We start from the raw sequence: 19,575 nt of genomic DNA on the forward strand, positions 1-19,575 counted from the left end.
CTGCTTTGAAATGTACAACAGCCCCCTGGGGGATCTTATACATTTCAAAGGCTCAGATACCGCAGGGAGCGTGGGGCCAGTCCCCTCTTGGCCCTTCACTCCCTCCCGGGCTTCTGCTTTTGAAATGTACAAGAGCCGTGGGTCTCTTGTACATTTCAAAGGCTGAGGCTCTGAAGGGAGCGGGAAGGGGGGGGGGGCAGGAGGGGACTCCCTCATTGGTCCCGCACTCCCTGCAGTGCCTCAGCCTTTGAAATGTACAAGAGCCCCAATGAGGCTGTTGTACATTTCAAAAGGAAATCCTATGCTCCCTGTGGGGCGTCTGCTTTTGAACTGTAGCACTAACCTGGCGCCCTTATAGACTAATCGAATAGTCTATGGAAATCCCATCAACTATTCCATTAGTTAATCTAAATTTAACATCCCCAATCTTGCTGCATTGTGTATTCTTTCCACTAAACTCCCATATTGCAAATTGTGCCTGGAGGGAGTCAGGATACTATTAATCTATTTGCTATGTAAGGACAGCATGCTCAGCCCTGCATACCAAACGAAGGATGCATATCATTATACTACAGATTGAACTTCTCTAATCCGACACCCTTGGAACCTGACCGGTGCCGAACCAGAGAATTTGCCGGACCACGGGAGGTCAATATTGTCTAGCAGCATTGCCAACACTTCCACTGCTCACTGAGCTCTGAGAAGACATTTCGGAGTAAATTAGAGATAAACAGCACAGAACACTGAGAGCCAGGATTGGTCGCTGTAAACAAACTCTACGGGACTGTGGGAAACTTGCCCACACTCATGATAAGAGGACATTTAGCTGACTAAAATCATGCCAGCCCATGGATGTTGCCAGACCAGAGGGTGCCAGACTAGAGAGGTTCAACCTATAATATAATGTCCCAGTGTCAGGCAGGTGATTTTTTTTCAGAAAGCAAAATCCGCCTTTTGAAATAAAATTCATTATTGCTATAGTGGCTAAAAATCTAATAACTGGTGTTGATGTGTCTAGCCTGACTTCCTTCTTCTGGCAGTGGTAAATAGCTGATGCTCTTGAGGAAGGCAAGATTTCTGGTTAACATGAGGCTATGTGTAAGCTTATGGGAGAAATTAGAAAATCTGGACATTTTCAAGTTTTACTCTTCAGTTTGATTTTAGCCAAATGCCTTGACTTTGAAGCTTCCCTCAGAATAGAACTTCTTTCTAAATGAAAGTGAGCCCACCTGAGCAAAAGTGGTGCTGTTTTTTCCAGCAAAATCCCTTCTTTTTACCACCATGCCCTTACCAATTCCATAGATCTCATTTTGCATATTTCAGTGCAAAAAAGTGTGGTAGGAAACGGCAACTCTAACGGTTGCAGAACGAGTTGGGGGCAAACTGTTGAATTGAGAAATCTTTGTATCAGAGGGGTAGCCGTGTTAGTCTGAATCTGCAAAAGCGATGAGGAGTCCTGTGGCACCTTATAGACTAACTGAAGTGTAGGAGCATAAGCTTTCGTGGGCAAAGATCCACTTTGTCAGATGCATGCATCTGACTCCTCATCGCTTTTGAGAAATCTTTGACATTTTTCCCAGCATGTCAGTGAGCCCTCCTGCTCTCCCTGCAACACTCTGGCCAGCTGTGTGATGCTGAGTTGGAGAGTTCCAAGGGGTGTAATTCTTTCCCAGCCCCAGTTTGTGACTAGGTTAAATCAAGCCAACTCTGAAAGTGACATTCTCTTTGTGAGGTTTTGTTGTGCTGAAAATCTCTCTGGAAATCTCTAACTATGTGTCTTGTTTATAGGCGACTTCAAGTGTCCCATCAAAGAGGAATTAGCAGTTACGAGTGGAGAATGGGAAGTGCTTGGTAGACATGGTTCCAATGTATGTCCCTTCGTTTTATTTTACTTGAATAAAGATCTGTATCTGTAAGATGGGTCACATAAGGCCTATGTGATAGTCTGGGTTTAACTCTGGGTTAGGTCCTAGAATCCCTCATCAGCCTCTTGGTTCTCTTGCCAGACTGTACTGCTCGCCTCTTCTGGATAGAGAGGGAGGCAGTCATGTCTGAGGAGCAGCCAGGGCACATAGTGGTGAGGAGCTAGATAGAGTGGTAGAGCTGTATGGAGGGGTGCCCAGTTTATCGCAGTTACACAGCTAGATGATCTCAATGATCCCTTCTGACCTTTTGTGAATTTCATCTTGGCACTGAGCCTGATGCCAAAGTATTTCACTGAACAGGGCACAGTCTGGAACTTTTCCCATGTTGAAGGCCAAAGGTCAGAAACAGGGCTGCTGACTGAGGGTACGGGGAAAGGGCAGCTGGCTGTAGCCAGGCTGGAGCTCTGGGCCCTTTAAACCACTGCAGAAACCCCAGGTGGCTCTGAAGCCCCCAGCCGGCCCCTTCTGGCCAAGGCCCTGCTCCTTCAGGGAGGACCCTGAGCTGCCCCCACCCCCCCACATTTCTGTCCTCAGCCTTGGTCACAAACTTTGTTCTGGGGGATGGGGCAAAGGTACACTCCTTGTGTAGCTCTGCTCACGGGGTCTTTGGCCGTGCATCGCCCCCTGTGTGAGAGGAGAGAAGTGCCTGTATTGTCGTTTCGGTGAAGGACAGGCTTGCCGAGAGGCCGAGAAAAAGAAAAGCTGCTTGGAATGGCCTGAGGCCTTTCAGCTGTGCAGGCCCATGTTGTGACATGGGTGTTTGCGGAATAAACAAGTGCTGTTCACAAACTCCTTAATTTCACCCCTTAATCGGCGCGCTCACATCGGTACGTGAATGTGGAAATGCAAGGGGTTGAGTGCCCTGGAAACAGAGCCACTATCTCTCACACGTGGTGTCTCTCTCTTGAGGTCAAGTTTGGGGCGACATTGAGAAACCAGCCCAAGCTGTATTCATTCTGGGTTAAACTCACCCCGTGCAAAGAGCCAGCGCGAGGGTGGTGTGCCGTATCTGCCCGCCCTTCAGGGCTAGGCACCTCTTGGCCACTGAAGCCCTATGCAAGGCAGTGGGCGGAGGGTAGGCCTTCTGCAGACAGTGTGGCTGGGGATACTAGTACCCTGCTGAATTAACAGAGGAACCGGGTCTCCCATGAGGCTGCAGCTTTAAACACAAAGTGGGGATGGTTGATAGGCTTGACTGGGGAGCAACAGTAGCCAGCTGCTTTACTTTTAATGTTAGCAGATTCCAGTTGTTTAACTCGCCATTCCAGCCCTGAGTCTGTGATTTCAGTCACAGACATAAGCAACGTAGAGAGGCATTTCTAGCTGACAGTTTTCTTTGCTTTGTGCCTTTAGTTTCTCAAGAGTTTGTCTAGTAAAGACAGTAACTAGTATGGACCTGCAGGGATCTGGAAGGGGGAGACAAATAGCATCGCAAGTAGGCAGAAGGAAAATTTTCAAGCATCCCCTGAGCAGTAGGATGGAAGGGCCAAAGCTCTAGCACCCAGCTGCTGTCTTGTATTGGAGGACTTTTTCAAAGGGATTAACATACTCCTGGTCAGCTCTGCTCTTTTCAACTTCGCCCTCTTTTCTCCTTTTTGTGTACACCCAGTATTAGTGTCTCAAGTCAGCCTTTGAGGCTTTATATTTCATTCCTCCTGCTGAGTGGAAGTGAGCTGGCCTGAGCAAAAGAGGTGCTATCTTTTCCAACCAGATCCCTCGTTGTTACCACCTTACGCTTCTGATCGTTTCTCTTCCAAAATGTTAGAGAATTCAAGTGAGGGATGTCTGTGGCTACTCAGCTCTGACCATGTTTCTCTATTACACAAAAAAGTAGAGCTAAAATACGTGCAGTTTGTGTAAGGCCCGGCAAATTATGGCAATGCAACACCCTTGGAAAACCAGGCAGCGGAATAGCAAATGAAATTCAGTGTTGACTGATGCCAAGTTGTGTGTATTGGATGGGACAATTTGAACTGGCTCTTTCCATTGATGGGCTCTAAATTAACTGTAACTACCGGGGGAAATGGGGTGGAAAGTCCTGGGCATCCTGATGTTACCTCAGTGATTTGGCTGGCACAAACTGAGCTTGTGGTTGGTTTTTTTTGGCAGATCCGCATTGATGAAGCAAAGAAACTGGTGTATTTTGAAGGCACAAAGGATTCCCCTTTAGAGCATCACCTGTACGTCGTTAGCTACGAGAATCCTGGAGAGGTGAAGCGACTGACTGACCGTAATTACTCTCACGCCTGCACCGTTAGTCAGGTATTTGTATTCCGTGGGGACTCTCTTTTAGGAAAGGGCTGGGCCTGGTGTTTTTTGGCACACCTTGTACTAGCTGTGTTCAGATCTCTTGAAATTGGCATCAGCTTTGTAAAATCTGTTATAGAACCCGTGGGGGCATATATTAGCAACTGCGGAAACCTGAACTCTGTGTGTGCAAGCTGGAGAATGGCATGAATCGGTGCCGACATACAGATGGAGGCTAATGCCACTGCTAATTTCACGTGTTTCACAGTCTGGCAGAAAACTTGGAATATTGCCACCTTTGTGGCTATACGATGCTGCCTGTAGCAGAGTAAAACTATGGCTCCTAAGAGTATCTTCTCTCTCAAAAGCGCTATAACTGCCCATTTTAATTTGAGCTGAGCTTCTCCAGAGAGCTCTGAGTGCAAAAGTAAAGGAGCTTTGGGCTCGTGTTTCTTCACTGTGTTGTTCAAGAAAATATTGTCATCTCTGTGTAGGACTGTGACATGTTCATCAGTAAATTCAGTAACCAGAAGAACCCGCACTGTGTGTCACTGTACAGGCTGACTGGTTCTGAAGATGAAGTTGCTCATAGAACAAAGGAATTCTGGGCCACGATTTTAGATTCAGCAGGTAATAACTTTGGCTCGCCTCACAATTCTTCCTCAAAGACTCCTAGATATATGTATGTTTGTACAGGTTGAATCTCTCTGGTCTGGCAACATCAGTGGTCCGGCATGATTTTGGTGAGCTGGATGTCCATTATCATGGGTGTGGGCAAGTTTCCCGCCGTCCCGTAGAGTTTGTTTACAGCCACCAGTCCTGGCACTCAGAGTTCTGTGCTGTTACGTAGCTTTAATTTACCCCTAAGTGTCTTTTAAGAGCCCATTAAGCAGTGGAAGTGCTGGCATTGCGGCTAAGCGTAAGCATGGTTTTCAAGCTGTACTTATTTCCTTGTGCTGATACAGTTACTTTGTGTAGCAGCACGAACCCTTTGTTATGAAGAGAGCCAATAAGCCTTGGTTAGGTGTAGGCATATATAGGACGTATCAGCACTATCATACATTACTAAGCAGCATTGCAAACATTGTTCCATTTATTCGCCTCCGTGGACTAAAAATAGAGACCCACTCATTACAATACTGACCTCTTGTGGTCTGGCAAATTCTCTGGTTCAGCACCACTTAGGTCCCCAGGGTGCCGGACTAGAGAGGTTCAGCCTGTAGTATCAGTATTCTGTGTTCCTCTCCGTGCTTTTACTCCTGTGAGCAGTTCCACTCCAGCCTGTGGGAATGTGAGACAAGTAAGGATTGCTGGATCCGCCTTTGGCTTTGTGCTGAGGTCTGGAAGGGGCAGCTGGCCATAGTATTCGAGTCTTTTATAGGTTTGACTGATGTATTTCTGTGCCTGGTCATTTTGTAAATGCTGCTCCAAACCCATGGAAGTGTACGGGGCTAAGACATTTACACAGAGAAAACTTTGATTGGAAGGGTTGTTTCCACTAGTTTTGTAGTGTGTGTGTGCATGCATGCATGCATGCGCAGATGATAATGTACATAGTTAGCTCCTGGGCTAGTTAGACTTCATGGCCAAGTGGCAGTTAGGCAGTGAGTTCAGTTCTGCTCTGTTACATTGCTGTACATCCAGAGTCATCTTGAGAGACTTAATGGAGTGACACTTAACGTGCGCTCATGTGACAGAGTGCGCTCATCTGGCTCAGTGTGCTGTATCTTGGTCAGAAAATTATTTCTTTCATCAAGCTGCACTTCTCTACCCGCCACCTGTATGCAGGATGGGGAATCTTGGATCGCTCCTCACTCACCCAGATCTCAAAGTTTTCTCTGTTTCATAATCCTCTTAAATGTATTTAGAAGTGGGTGATTCCAGTTATGCCCCAACTTTCTCCTGCAGATAAATTGGGCTTGTTTTGTTTCTTGCTTAAAGATTTTTAGCTCAATTAAGGGAGTCCCGTCCAACGGCAGCTTTTCTTTTCTGGGACCTCAGCTAGCTAATTTAGTGCTAGAGTGACTCTGCTCGAGTGGAGTACTGTGGACATACCTTATGGTGATCCCCAAAAGGGTTGGAGCGTTTGCTCCTGGTCTCCCTGGGATTGATACCTTCGTAGAATACATCTAGCACAGGGTCCCTGGCTCAGAACGTTTTTTTATGAATGAGAGCCTTACTGGCTAGTAATGGGCCAAATGAAATCTCACAGATCCAAACATCCCTGAACTCTAGGAGGGTTTGAGCTAGGGATGTTAAAATATGTTTATTTTTGTAAACGTGTAACCCACTGAAATGTTAACCGGTTATACATTTATTCGTGGCTCCCACTGATACAGAGGCACATGGCTCCCGTCTCCCCTCTTCTCCCCCCCACCCCCACGCTGCTGCCTCTGATAGAGAGGCAGCAGCACCTGGCGTGGGGAAAGGGAACTGCATGTAACTGTGGGGGTTAACTGATAAGCCCAGGCTCATAAGTTATCCGTGTATATGAGTACACATTCACATCCCTAGTTTGGGCCTGCATCAGACCTACATGGTGCGGACACTCCAGTGCTAAGTGTGCTGTAGATAAAATTAAACACCTTCCCCTCCCTCCTCTAGTGCCCACTCCCTCTAAGGAAGTGACTTTTACACACTTTTCTCAGGAGATGGGGACTCAGAGGAAATTGCATTGTAGCTATGCCAGAAATGCGTACCTACACAAGGAACAAAACTTTGGTAGTGGACTCTTCAGTCTATCAGACAAGAGTCTAGCGTAGTGGTGGGCAACTTGTGGCCCCTCAGGGTTCTATGTGTCGCCCACGAGACGTTTTGTTTACCATTGCCCACATGCAGGGTTGCCCGATTTCGCTGGTTTCCATTCACCTAATTTTCCTACCGGTATTATTAAAGTGACACACCTGTAAAGCGAGACCACACGAAGTGAGGCGTGTGCCGATTGCACACAACGCTGACTGTGAGAGCCGTGCGCTCCCTCTGCAGCCAATCAAAGTGCTGCTATGGTTCAATCGTCACACCTTGTGAATCCCAGGTACGCAAGTGCAGTGAGAGAAACTGCCCTATCCCGGGAGACCGTCTTGGTTACGACGATCTTGAGACCCACTGAGATGGAGAGATGCTCATGCAGGCTGCTCACTAGCCTGGGTTGCCCATTCCTAGTCTAGCAAGATCAAATGGCAGGACATTGAAGCTAGACAAATTCAGATCAGAAAGAAGGCTGATTCCGATAGTCACAGTGTGGATAATTGACAGTGTGAATAATTCACCAGCAGAACAGCTTACCAAGGGTAGTGGTGAAGTCTGGCAATTTTTAAATCAAAATTAGGTATTTCTCTAAAAGAGGTGCTGTAGTTCAAAAAGGAATTAATCCAGGGAAATCTTATGGCCAGCGCTAGACATGAAGTCAGACTAGATGATCTCCATGGTCCCTTCTGGCCATAGGAGGCATGATAGCAACCCTGCCTCATGCTGGAATTATCTGTAGTGTGGGTAGTTTTGTGAACTCCCATTGTCCATCAGGCCCTTGTTAAAATGGGTCTGTTTCTTCTCACCTGCCTGCAGGGCCTCTCCCCGAATATGTTCCCCCGGAAATCTTCTCCTTTGAGAGTTCTTCAGGCTTCACGTTGTATGGGATGATTTACAAACCTCATCACCTACAACCGGGGAAGAAATACCCCACAGTGCTCTTCATATACGGAGGACCTCAGGTGAGTGCAGTGCGATAGAGGCAGATAGAAATGCCTGCCAATTTTTGTCTCTTATACTGACTGTTCCTGAGCTGAGGATGGCGCTGGGAGGGCGCTGCTCTCCCTCTTCCTACTGGAATTCTTTTAAGCTGTTTTGCTAGGGTACCCAGAGTGACCAGGAAACTGATTTGAAGCTGAGGCCAGAATCCCAGGGAAACCAACTGAGATTACTCAGGGCCAAACTGCAAAGAATGGAGAGCCACTCGCCAAAGCCAGTGGATATTCCAATGCTTAGATTTACCACGCCAGCACAAAACAGCTCCTCTAATACCTTACTGATTACTTAGAAGCCAAACCACACAGTTCTCTTAAAGCAATCCAGCCTTAGGCCTCTACCCAGACACCCAAGGGTACGTCTACATTGCATGCTTACTTCGAAATAAGCTATTCTGGAAGAGTTATTCCAAAATAGCTTATTTCGCAATAGCATGTCTACACTGCAAGGAAGCTTCAAAATTAGTCTGAGGCTTCCCTAATGTAGGTGTGGTATCTCGATTTAGAGCCCCAGGAGGTACTGGGGAGGAATAACTTAGAATGGCCCTGGGGAAGGGCTATTTCTAAATAGAAGCTGTGGAGCGTCTACACTTGCCTTTTTTCAGAATAGGCATTATTCCTCGTAGAATGAGGTTTACAGATTTTGGAATAAGCCGTCTGGTATTTTGAAATAACGGAATGGCTGTGTAGACGCTCGCATTATTTCAAACTAACGTTAGTTATCTTGAAATAATGGTGCCGTGTAGATGCACCCTAAGTCAAATAAAGCTCTACTGATGCCAAAGGATTGGACACGTTATCTTCCAGGTCAATGAGTATATCAGATCTTGCCCCGAACCTACCCTTACAACCAATTCTCATTATCTGAACTAAAAGTTTTTAAAGACAGAAAAGAGAGAAAGTACTGGTTAAAAGATCAATATACAGACACACACAAATACAGTTCTGAGATCAAATTCAGAGCAGAGATGATGAGCTTTGCAGTTGCAAAGAGTTCTTACAGATTTAGTTCCCGGGTTATGGTCCAAGGTCCATATTAAGGTGGGATCCAGATGGAGCTAGAGAGCTCTCATCTTACGCCTTAAAGCTTTTCCCCACTAAAGCATCAAGCAGATCTGAGACACACAAGATGAGAATCCAAGGTTTTTATACAGATCCCAGCTTCTCTTCAGTTCAGAGTCTTTAGGTGAACAATAGACAATCCTAGAGACTTCCAAAGTGACCTATTTCCCAAGCATCATCAGGAATTAGTTATACACATTGACATAAGATAATTGCTTTCTGCTGTTCACAGACGATTTGCTGTACACTGCAAAGAGAGCTGTATAGTGTATAATTGTTACATTGTTAACCTCTCACGCTATATGTTGTCAGAAGCTAACAATATAACCAAACGGTCGCCTCCCCCCTGTGCGCGCGCACTCTCTCAAAAACACAAACATTATCTGCTGTGTCCCCAAAGGTTGAATTTGAGTCATTTGTCCTGCAAGATGTTTAAGCCTTTCTGGCCATGGGTCACAAAAGCACTTTCTCTCCCACCATTAAAATGAAGTTACCGAAACACACAGCATCTTCCAGGGGACAAGGGTGGGGAGATAAATCTAATGTGAGACAGCAGCCTTGCAAAATCAATGGGGCGATTTTCCAACCCAGGCACTTGACTTACTTGAATGCTGGGAAGCTCAATATTTCATCTACCTGGGAGCAGGGAAAATCTCCTTGGAGGAGGAGGGCTGAGTAGAATTCAGAAGGCAGCTGTGCAGCACTGAACATGGTCCATGGCTCCTGAGGAAGATGTTGGACCGGCTAAGGGAGGAGAACTACTTGGACCCTGCCCCTGCAAAGGGGAATTCGGTATCCCTACACACATGGGTAAAGAGAGGCGCAGCACCCACAATGAGCGGGTGAATTCAGGCTGTGAAGGAATTGAGCCTTGAGATACAGGGGATGTTACCAAACAATCCTGAACCAGATTAAGAGATGAGGAGTCAGGTCGTTAGCTTGTAGCCCCCGTGCTTATTTCCAGTGGTCTGTCTGATGTGGCTCTGTTCATATTTCCAGTTGTCTTTTTCCAGGTGCAGCTGGTGAACAATCGGTTTAAAGGAGTCAAGTATTTTCGCTTGAACACGCTGGCCTCGCTGGGTTACGTCGTCGTTGTCATTGACAACAGGGGGTCCTGCCATCGAGGGCTTAAGTTTGAAGGCGCCTTTAAATACAAAATGGTAAGTGGCAGGAGGTGAGCCAGCATCCAGACGTGTTTCTGAGCAGTCCAGATGAGGAGCGGGGGTGGAAGGAGGGAGTCCTGTTGGGTCAGCCTACTGGAAGAGGATAAAGAGAGCTCTGGCAGGGATTCCGACACACAACTGTGGAGCGTTCCACTGTCTGGGCTTGTGAGGGGGTGGATGCATCCAGCTGATGTGGAATTAGAGCGGAAAATGAGAGAGTGGATATGAAATAAGCTAGAACCGCACCTGCTTCAGGGTAAAGCCAGCTTCTGAGCTGGGCGAGTTAGTCCCTAACTTTCCATGGTGGGAGCTTTGGAACCCGCTCCTGCTAGCCACTCACAGGTGGGATACCTTCGACAGAGGGTGGGGGCATGACCGTTCCTATGGTCCTGTTTGTAGAAGAACCCTGCTGAGCCCTCACCTGTGGATCAGAAGGAGGTGCCATGTGTTTTGAAATGCTTTTGTGCCAGTTTGATGCACAGAGCCAGAATCTGGCCCTAGATCTTGTCTCTTAGGTTAAGCGAGTCCCGTTCCCCAAACGAGAACACCCCAGACCAGAACACCACCCCATGAACATTTCCCATGAGGAAGCTGAGCGGGGTGGAGATAATGTGCACTTAAATTTCCCTACTATGTCAGCAGTCTGGGGAATGTTCCTTTCGTTCCATGTTTGTACAGCATCTACTACAATAGAGGCCCAATTCTGGAATGGGACTCCAATAGAAATAGTAATCGGCAAAGCTGCTTGCTTTTTTTTTTTTAAACTTTCAGAATATTACTTTTGTCAAGAACTAACAAAAAATCTGTATCCCCCAGGGTCAAATAGAAATCGACGACCAAGTAGAAGGCCTGCAGTATTTAGCTTCCCAGTATGACTTCATTGATTTAGACCGAGTTGGCATTCATGGCTGGTCCTATGGAGGATACCTGTCTCTTATGGCATTAATGCAGAGGTCAGATCTCTTCCGGGTACGTTAATGCATCATGGGCTTATTTTTGTGGCATAGGATGTTTCTTAATCAAACTGTGTCTCTATGTCCCATGTGTGTTTGTAGATACAAAGACTCTTGAACTGTAAACAGTGCTATGCAGTGCAAAAGAGTCTGGTTTTTATTTCACTCCAGGACACAAACACTGGAGGGGAATAGGAGAGAACAAAGTAACCACAAAGTACATTTCCATTTCCAAAGTACATTTCTACCTGGTGTTTGCTTGAAAATATTTGAATGTAACCTTTTGGACTTGGCAGTTTTTTAAAACGTAGACACTTTTCACCATGTTATGAAATTGTTTTCAAATTCAGGTTACCTGATCATTTTAAGCTGAGTTTCAGGATGCATTGCAGTAAACAGATAAGATTCTGTGTGCGACTTTGGATAAGTCAGTTTGTTTCACTGGGGATGGTAGGTTCCTACACCATAGCATATTGGGAATATTAGTTAGCATTCGCAAAGCAGTTAGGCTTCGTCAGTACATGGATTTTGTCTCTGTATAATTGTTGGTTCTGGTATGATTTTTTTTAAAGAAATATATCTGGGCAGATCTACACTGCTGGAGAAAATCAATGTAAGAAATGCAACTCCAGCTACATGGATTGTGCAGCTGAAGTCAATGTACCTTGTATCGATTTTCTGGGGCAGCCCTACAGCGGGAGGTCGATGGGAGAAACTCTTCTGTCAACTTCCCTGACTCCTCACAACTGCAAGGAGTACTGGAGTTAATGAGGGTGTCCTCAGAGTTCAATTTAGCAGGTCCTTACTATACCTGCTAAATCAGACACCAGAAGATCGACCTCCAGAGTGTCAGTCTTCCCAGAAGTGGAGACGTCTCCTAATTATACCAGTACATCTCCTAGTGTGGACACAGTTATATTCATGTAGCCAGTTATTCCCCTTTCCACGCAGGTTTAGCTATGCTAGTGTAAAGAACCTTTATGCTGATATAACTGTGTCTACACTAGGCAGGTTATACACTTTATACAGGTGATGTTAAAGTGATGTGTTTCTGTGTAGATGAGGTAGTAGAGGTTCTTAGACAAAATATGTTTAAAAAAATGCAAAATACAATTATAATTAAGGATGTTAAATTGCGGTTAATTGGCTAGCCGAGTAGTCAATGGAATTTCCATCAACTACTCGACTTGTCGATAGGCACTTCCACATTCCTCCTTTGAAATGTACAAGAGCCCTGATTGGGGTTCTTGTACATTTCAAAGGAGGAATGCGGAACTCCGCCTGCAGCCCGGGGCCAGTGGAAAGTCCCTCTGACTCCGGGCTGCATGCGGGTGCCTGCTTTGAAATGTACAAGAGTCCCCAGTGGGGGCTCTTGTGCATTTCAAAGCCACAGCGCCCTCATGGAGCCCATGGTCAGCCGGGAAATCCCCAGCTGATCTGGGCTCTGCTCGGCATTTCCCCAGAGAAATGGAGAAAGGATACTTCAAAGCAGCAGAGCTGCACAGCTGCTGCTTTGAAACCCCAAGGTGGCATTTCAAAGGGGCAGCGCCATGGAGCCTGGGGTCAGCTGGGGACTCTATGGCTCTGCCCCTTTGAAACGCTGCAATGGGGTTTCAAAGCAGCAGCACCACCCAGCTGATCCCTGGCTCAGCTGTGCGGTGTTGCTGCTTCGAAGTACCCCTTCTCCCCTCCCCGCCCCCCTTTGCTGCTTCTATCTGATAGAGGGGGAGAAATTGACTATCCAATAGGCAAATGCTTATTGAATAGTCAATCGGATAGTAGACTAGTCAACTAGTCCTTAACATCCTTAATTATAATTATTCTAATCTGAGTTGAAAATCAATATTATTCTTTGTGGCTCTTCTTACTTCACTGCAGTGTGTAAAGTGGGCGTGAAAGACCTTTATTTATTTAACTTTAAAAATATTTGCAGTGTCAAGTCTCTTTCCTGGTTTTGTTGGTGGTCTTCCCTGAAGCACCTTGATCTGTGGTGTGGTAGCAATCTCAGCTCTTAACTGAAGAGGCTGGGGTTGTCAAATCCCAGAGAGCTTTTTCTTCCAGAAACATGTCATGCATTTGGTGGACAGAGATATTGCAGACAAACACTAGAGCTTTGATTGATCCCCGTAACAGCTGCTCCCCCTCTCACTTGGGTTTCACTTCTTCAGCGTAAATTCGTTTTTCATCCAAAGGGCCTTTGAGGATGAACAGGGTCCACATTTCTAATGCAAGTCCTTTTCTCCCGTGGGAGCGTTTTGTTGGCGCGGACATTCCATTATAGCTGTACTGGCAAAGCCCTCTACTGCGGATGCAGTTATCAAGGTAGAAAAGTACTTTTCCGATTACAACTTGTGCTGATTTGAGGAGCTGGTATAAGCACAGGAAAAATGCCAGTGAAGGATCAGTTCCCTCAGCTGACATAACTATGGTGACGAAACTTGTATGTGCAGACCATTGCAGAGAGGCTTTTGGTGCCAGAGCCTTTGCTGGTGACATGATTATAAAGCCATGGATTTCAATGGAGCCATGGTGATTTATACAAGCAAAGTCTCTGGCCACCTAGCATTGTCTACGTGAGAGGAAGGATGCAAGACGCTTCCCTCACATACTAGTCACTGACATGTGAGACGGTGCTTTGTTGCTTGATGTTGGCTAATTGCCATTACTTTTTATTTTTGATCGGTTGCTTTATTGCCAGTATCCTTTGGAGCAAGCTGTATCGTTGCAGCGGTTTCTTTTCGGCATTCGCGGTAAATATCTGTGGGTGTTAAGCGTCTCCGTTGGGTGATCATGGTTGGACGTCGTGAGTAAGACATGCTGCCTGTGTCCCTTTCATTTTTTATGTTGATGATCTTGTTGAAACTTCCAGGTTGCCATTGCTGGAGCACCAGTCACGCTGTGGATATTCTATGACACGGGCTACACAGAGCGTTACATGGGACACCCTGATCACAACGAACAGGGGTATTATGTAGGATCAGTGGCCATGCAAGCGGAGAAGTTTCCTTCAGAGTAAGTTCAGGTCCCCCTCTCGTGTGCCCCCAGCAACATTTAATCCTACCCGCACATTTTTATCTCCTCGTTCTTGGCAATTAAATTCTGAAACGATAAATGCCAGTCTTTAAAACAGCACTTAATAAACTTGAATGGACATTTGCATAATTATGGTCTTTTCAAGTAATCCCTTTTATGCTGGCTGTAATTAAAGCATATCTCTTATGCATAAAGAAATGGCAGACATAGCTTCAATTATGTACTTAGCCCCTTAGTCTGTGCTCCATTGAACTAGGCAAAAAGTTATGTTTGATTAAAGTGCTTTATCTGAGATGTAAGAGCATATCTGTGTTTGCGTATGTGGCTGTGTGTTTAGAAGTCAAAGATATTTGATATGTCTTGCTAAAGAATTAGTGTCCGGTGGCTATTTAAGCACATGTAAACCATTTTTAGCATCCCATCTCAATAATCTTTTGGGAGAGAATAAAGTAAATCCGCAAATATAAGGCCCAATCCTGAAAACTCCGAGGGAGGGGTAAATATGGCATTGGAAGCCAGTGGTATTCCTGCCCAAGGGCAGTCTGCAAGATTGGGTCAAGAGTTTTGCAATATTTAAACTAAAAGCAGCGTGTTTTGATGGCTAAAATTCCAGGCAGCAGTCTAAATGTTTGTCTCGTGCCTTTCTCAGACCACACCGTTTGCTGCTGCTACATGGTTTCTTGGATGAGAACGTTCACTTTGCACACACAAGTATATTGCTGAGTTTTTTAGTGAGGGCTGGAAAACCATATGATTTACAGGTAAGAAGCTTCCAAAATGTGAGAACTTGGATATGAAAATGACACAGCTCTGGACGAAACTCAGATTGGAATACGTGGCGTGTATTTGATCTGTAGTGGATAATAAACATCTAATGACAAGCTGGGCGATTAGAAACTATTCTAAAACCAATGTTTTTCCTCATCCAACTAAAAATTAGGATAGGCAGTGAAGTGAGTTAACATTAGGTTTTACCCATTTGGACCTGTTTATCTTATGCTTGCTTTGGATTTAGAAGACGAAGGAAGTAGTTGCCGGTTTCTTCCGACCAAGTTCTGTGCAAAAGACAAGAATATTGTAAAAGGAAAGTTTCTCCTTTGAATGTTGGAATTTTGGGCTTTCGGTCTCTGTACAAGGGATGTTAAAAAGCGATTAAGTAACCATGTAACTGCTAAAGATCTTAGTTGGTTACATGCTGCGGGCTCTGCAGTATGGTGCTTATACTACAGAGCCCACAGCGCAGCCTGCTCCCCAGGAGGAGGGCTGGCAGCCAGTGTGTGCTGGGAGTTGATTCCTGACCCCACTCCCAGGGAGTCAGCTGTGTTGCAGGCTCTGCTTAATAAGCTTTATCTTGCAGAGCCCTCAGTGCAGGGCAGCAGCCAGCTCCCTGGGAGCTGGTGTGAGCCGGAAGCCAGCTTTTAAGCTGGCTCCCAGCATGTACTGGCTTCTGCCTGCCGGCTCTGCTCCCGGGGAGCTGGCTGCTGCCCCAAGCGGCTGATAGAGAGGCAGCCGTGCAGAGTGGGAACTGGTGTGCACCGGGAGCTGCCTTTTAAGCTGGCTCATGGTGCGCACTGGCTCCTTCCTGAAGCCCTGCTCCTGGGGAACGGGATGCTGCCCTGCAGTGCTGCCTCTGATACAGAGGCAGCCGTACGGGATGGCAGCTGGCTTCCTCCCACTTCCAGGGAGCTGGCTGTCACACCGTGGCAGTGGTAGCTGGCTTCCCAGGAACAGGGCTGGGAGCCAGTGAGTAATCATTAAGCTCATGCTTGTCAGTTAACTGTTATTCTGTTACATCCCTGCCCTATATCAGGTTTTTCCAATCAGTCTGCTGCCCTGCTCTTAGCAGTGGCTGTCCAGGCCCATAGTTAGCAGTAACCAGCTTCTAGCTTTTCCCTCTCTTCCCCTCTCCCTTCCATTGGAGAGATGGGGAAATTTATATTTGGTATTTTTTACTGTTCAAGTCACGTATTGCTCCAGCATCTTACTATACTTTCCCTGCAAATGGGGTTCTCTAGATCCCCAGGTGCATCCACCCTCCCTTTCTTTATTGCTACTTGGGAGAGGCATGCTAAATCAATCTCTCTCTCGCTCTCTCTCTCTCTCTCTCTCTTTTCCTTATTTTAACATGGAGGCCAGGATGTGGGAGGGGCTGGGAATCCCTGCTCACTATCAAATATTCTTCTCTAATCTCTCACGCAGCCACGTGCCTGTCATTAACCTGTGCCAGGTTGCTGGTTTCTGTGTGGCTGAGCGCCAGTTGTGTGTGTTCACGACTCTTTATTTTGCCTTTTAGATTTACCCGCAGGAGAGACACAGTATAAGGGTCCCTGAATCCGGAGAGCATTATGAACTCCATCTGCTGCATTATCTGCAAGAGAATCTTGGCTCTCATATTGCTGCGCTGAAGGCCATGTAATTTGTGACCTCTGTGGAACTCTGACACTAGCTGCTTAACCAAACGAGGAAACTGGTCTTTAGAGAGAATAGAACAGAACACTGCGTTTTGGTGCCTGCCACATATGCACGCGCACACACTGACTTTTTTTTAAGTAACCTAGGTGCCATACAAGGAATCTACAGGATAATGGCCTAATCATTTTAAAACGGAAACAATATCAAACGTCTGTGGTACACAGCACCACCAGGCATACGCTTTGGGAAGAAGCTGAAAATTCAGTAACACATTTCCACAACACTGTATCTTTACCATCTGAAAACACTGAGCTGTGTGAGTCTAATTGGTGTATTTTTTTTACAGCGTGTTTCTCAGTTTCTTACAACAAGGTAATATTGGATGGTGTGCTCACATCCTGGCAAAAATCTGAATGGTTACAACTTTGATAGCATTTCATAATGTAATGCCTAGTTTATGTCACGTGCAAAGGATGTCTGGCTCACGAGGAATTAGTTGCACATTAGACACACATATAATCAGATGCTGGGGATAATTATTTTTAAAAAGAAACACTTTTAGCTGCCTTCTGAAGAAGTTTATAATTTGGTTTTAATGCCAATCAGACCAATTTTCCAGTGAGCTCATCTCTGTGTATCTTGCTGCTTTTTTCTTTTGTATTGTGTTAAACTGGTTGTACCTCATTTCCCACTGGTACATGAGATGTATTTTACAGTTAGCCTTTATGCTGAGACGCTAACTAGTTTTAAGCCAAACAACTGAAACTTTGTATATGTCTCATATTTTAAAAATCAGTGTATTTCCATGGACTTTCTCTCAATGTGCATTTTGGGGCTGTTTTCAAAATATGACCCTATCTCAGCAGGTGGGTATCTAAATATTCTTCCACTAAGATTTTAAAATTCCAACACCCAAGTGGGGAGTTGGTGGCCTGTCAACACTACATTGAAGCAATGCAAATTGTGTTTTATTAAATTTTGTGTTGTCATTATTCTAACATTATTCTCAGATCACTGTTGAGAAAGCTTGTCCGAGTCAACCTGCTCCCATAAATATATAGGAATCTATCACCCAAGGGTCATCTCTAGCACTGTGGTGTAGCATGGTTATAGGCTGTCCCCTGGGAGAAACCCCTGTCTGTGTTGCTTCAGGTAACGCTTCTAGAAGCTAGCACCCTGCGATATAAAATCACACTAAAGCATGATTTTCTTTCCTGGTGTGGTTTTAACTGTGATGCAGTCTTGGCTGAAAAACATGTTTGGAACTACTTTTAACTTTCAAAATGTTGTTTAAAATAGAACACCACAGTAAAATTGTTACTTTTAAACCTGAAAATTCTGCTTGGGTGCCTGTGTTAACTTCCTATAATTTTCAGCTTCGTTCTTTTAAAAAAAAGCCAAGAACTTTTTCCCTTCTATTTTGATGCAATAAGAGAGAAGCAGAGCATGATTCTCTTCTGAAATCGGGACACCCTGTGGCTTGTGTTTATACGTGAAATACCCCAGATTTTATAGGAATGTACGTGAGTAACTTTTGCAGGTGTATGAATGATCAATAGACCCTACAACTTGAACATTTAACACAATAGGCCCTGACCTTGATGGTAGTGACACTGGTATTAATTGGGAATAACTCCCCTGGAGTCAGTGGAAACACCTGGATTTATAAAACCTACATAAACCAGCTCCATTGTATTATGTTAATGGTTTTCAAAGCAAACACATGTCGTGTAAGCCATTTTTTTTCCAGCTCTCTCACAATTGTTCTGAATTGTACAGATGCTATTTAAAGTCCTGTAAGCATACAGAAATAGGTTTATAGGTTTTGATTTTGGGAAAACTGAGGGAATGTAAGGAGCTCAACACCTGCACTGACTTCTCTGTACCAACAATAGCTAATTATTGTAACTAACATGAATTCCCTTCCGAAAAAGCCTGAGTTTTCCGCAGTTCTGTGACATAATCTAGTAAGCACAGACAGGCTGGTACATTGATAGGTTTGAAGAAGAAGAATGCGCCAATGAGTAACAAATGTGTAGTTTTTATATTATGGTATCCCACCTGGTTCTTTACGTGTTTATGTTGTAGTATAGATGCATATAGCTATGGGTATGCCTACACAGCAAAAGAAAACACAGGGCAGCAAGTCTAAGAGCCCAGGTGCACTGCAGGCTAAAAATAGCAGCGTGGACAGTCAGGTTTTGGACTCTGAGACGTGCACAGAGAGTTCTTTTGTTGCTGTGTTGATGTGCTCTGTATCTGACCATATAAACGTATATGTATAAACTAACACGTGGATGTTATCACATTTTCAAGGTTGTTTATATTATGTTCAATGTTAACTTAACTGGCGTTTCGGGGTGTATTTTTGTCCCTTTTCCAGAGATGATCTCTTGAATATAAATGTATATGATTCTCACGTGAAAATTAACCCTTTTGTACAAAACGACCTCTATGGAACAGTGCTTACAGCAAAGGAGGAATTAAATGCAATTTTGGTAATCAAGTCTAGATTTTGGTTTAGTAACGAACATCATAAAACTGCTTACATGTAGCTTTTTGAATAATGCATTCTCTCTTTTAAATATCATATATATCAGAAAGCTATTAAAGTATCAGGTATGATATGTACTCTATTTTGCAACATAATTATGTATTTTTTTTCTGACAAAAATAGTTTCCTTTACAGCTGTTGGTCACTTTAAAACTCCATATATTCTTGTGAAAATGCTGGAAGGATTTGCTATCCGTATTTCATAGTTCTGTACAAAGGATGGTTACCATATGTAGTAGTAATGAAAGGCATATCCTATAGGGTCTGATCCAGCCTCTTTTGAAGTTAATGACCAAACCCCGGTAGATTAATAGGGGTACAATCAATTCCACAGGGAATGAGCACAGCTTTGTGGCATCCAGAGTATGTCATTAACTCTAGAGACACTGGTGACTAGATCCTGATGGTGTTGGTAGGACAAGCCACACTGCCACAGCTAAGCTCAGCAGTTCTGTGCCTTTTTCCAGCTGTAAGCCAGTCTTC

At 44.9% G+C, this 19,575-nt stretch overlaps 1 protein-coding gene across 1 annotated transcript in view; it reads left to right on the forward strand.

Annotated features, from left to right (window-relative positions):
* The window catches only part of DPP8 (dipeptidyl peptidase 8), a 41,997-nt gene extending 22,823 nt beyond the window's left edge, over nucleotides 1–19,174 (forward strand). Inside the window, exons 13-21 of the mRNA XM_075896894.1 lie at nucleotides 1,789–1,868; nucleotides 4,035–4,187; nucleotides 4,667–4,802; nucleotides 7,737–7,882; nucleotides 9,991–10,137; nucleotides 10,957–11,109; nucleotides 13,963–14,105; nucleotides 14,776–14,887; nucleotides 16,420–19,174. Of these exons, the coding sequence (XP_075753009.1) occupies nucleotides 1,789–1,868; nucleotides 4,035–4,187; nucleotides 4,667–4,802; nucleotides 7,737–7,882; nucleotides 9,991–10,137; nucleotides 10,957–11,109; nucleotides 13,963–14,105; nucleotides 14,776–14,887; nucleotides 16,420–16,542 (1,193 nt within the window). The 3' untranslated portion in view covers nucleotides 16,543–19,174. The remainder of the gene's footprint in view (nucleotides 1–1,788; nucleotides 1,869–4,034; nucleotides 4,188–4,666; nucleotides 4,803–7,736; nucleotides 7,883–9,990; nucleotides 10,138–10,956; nucleotides 11,110–13,962; nucleotides 14,106–14,775; nucleotides 14,888–16,419) is intronic.
* The last annotated feature ends 401 nt before the right edge of the window (nucleotides 19,175–19,575 follow it).

This window comes from Pelodiscus sinensis, chromosome 14 (assembly GCF_049634645.1).
Source record: "Pelodiscus sinensis isolate JC-2024 chromosome 14, ASM4963464v1, whole genome shotgun sequence".
NCBI classification, from domain to species: domain Eukaryota; kingdom Metazoa; phylum Chordata; order Testudines; family Trionychidae; genus Pelodiscus; species Pelodiscus sinensis.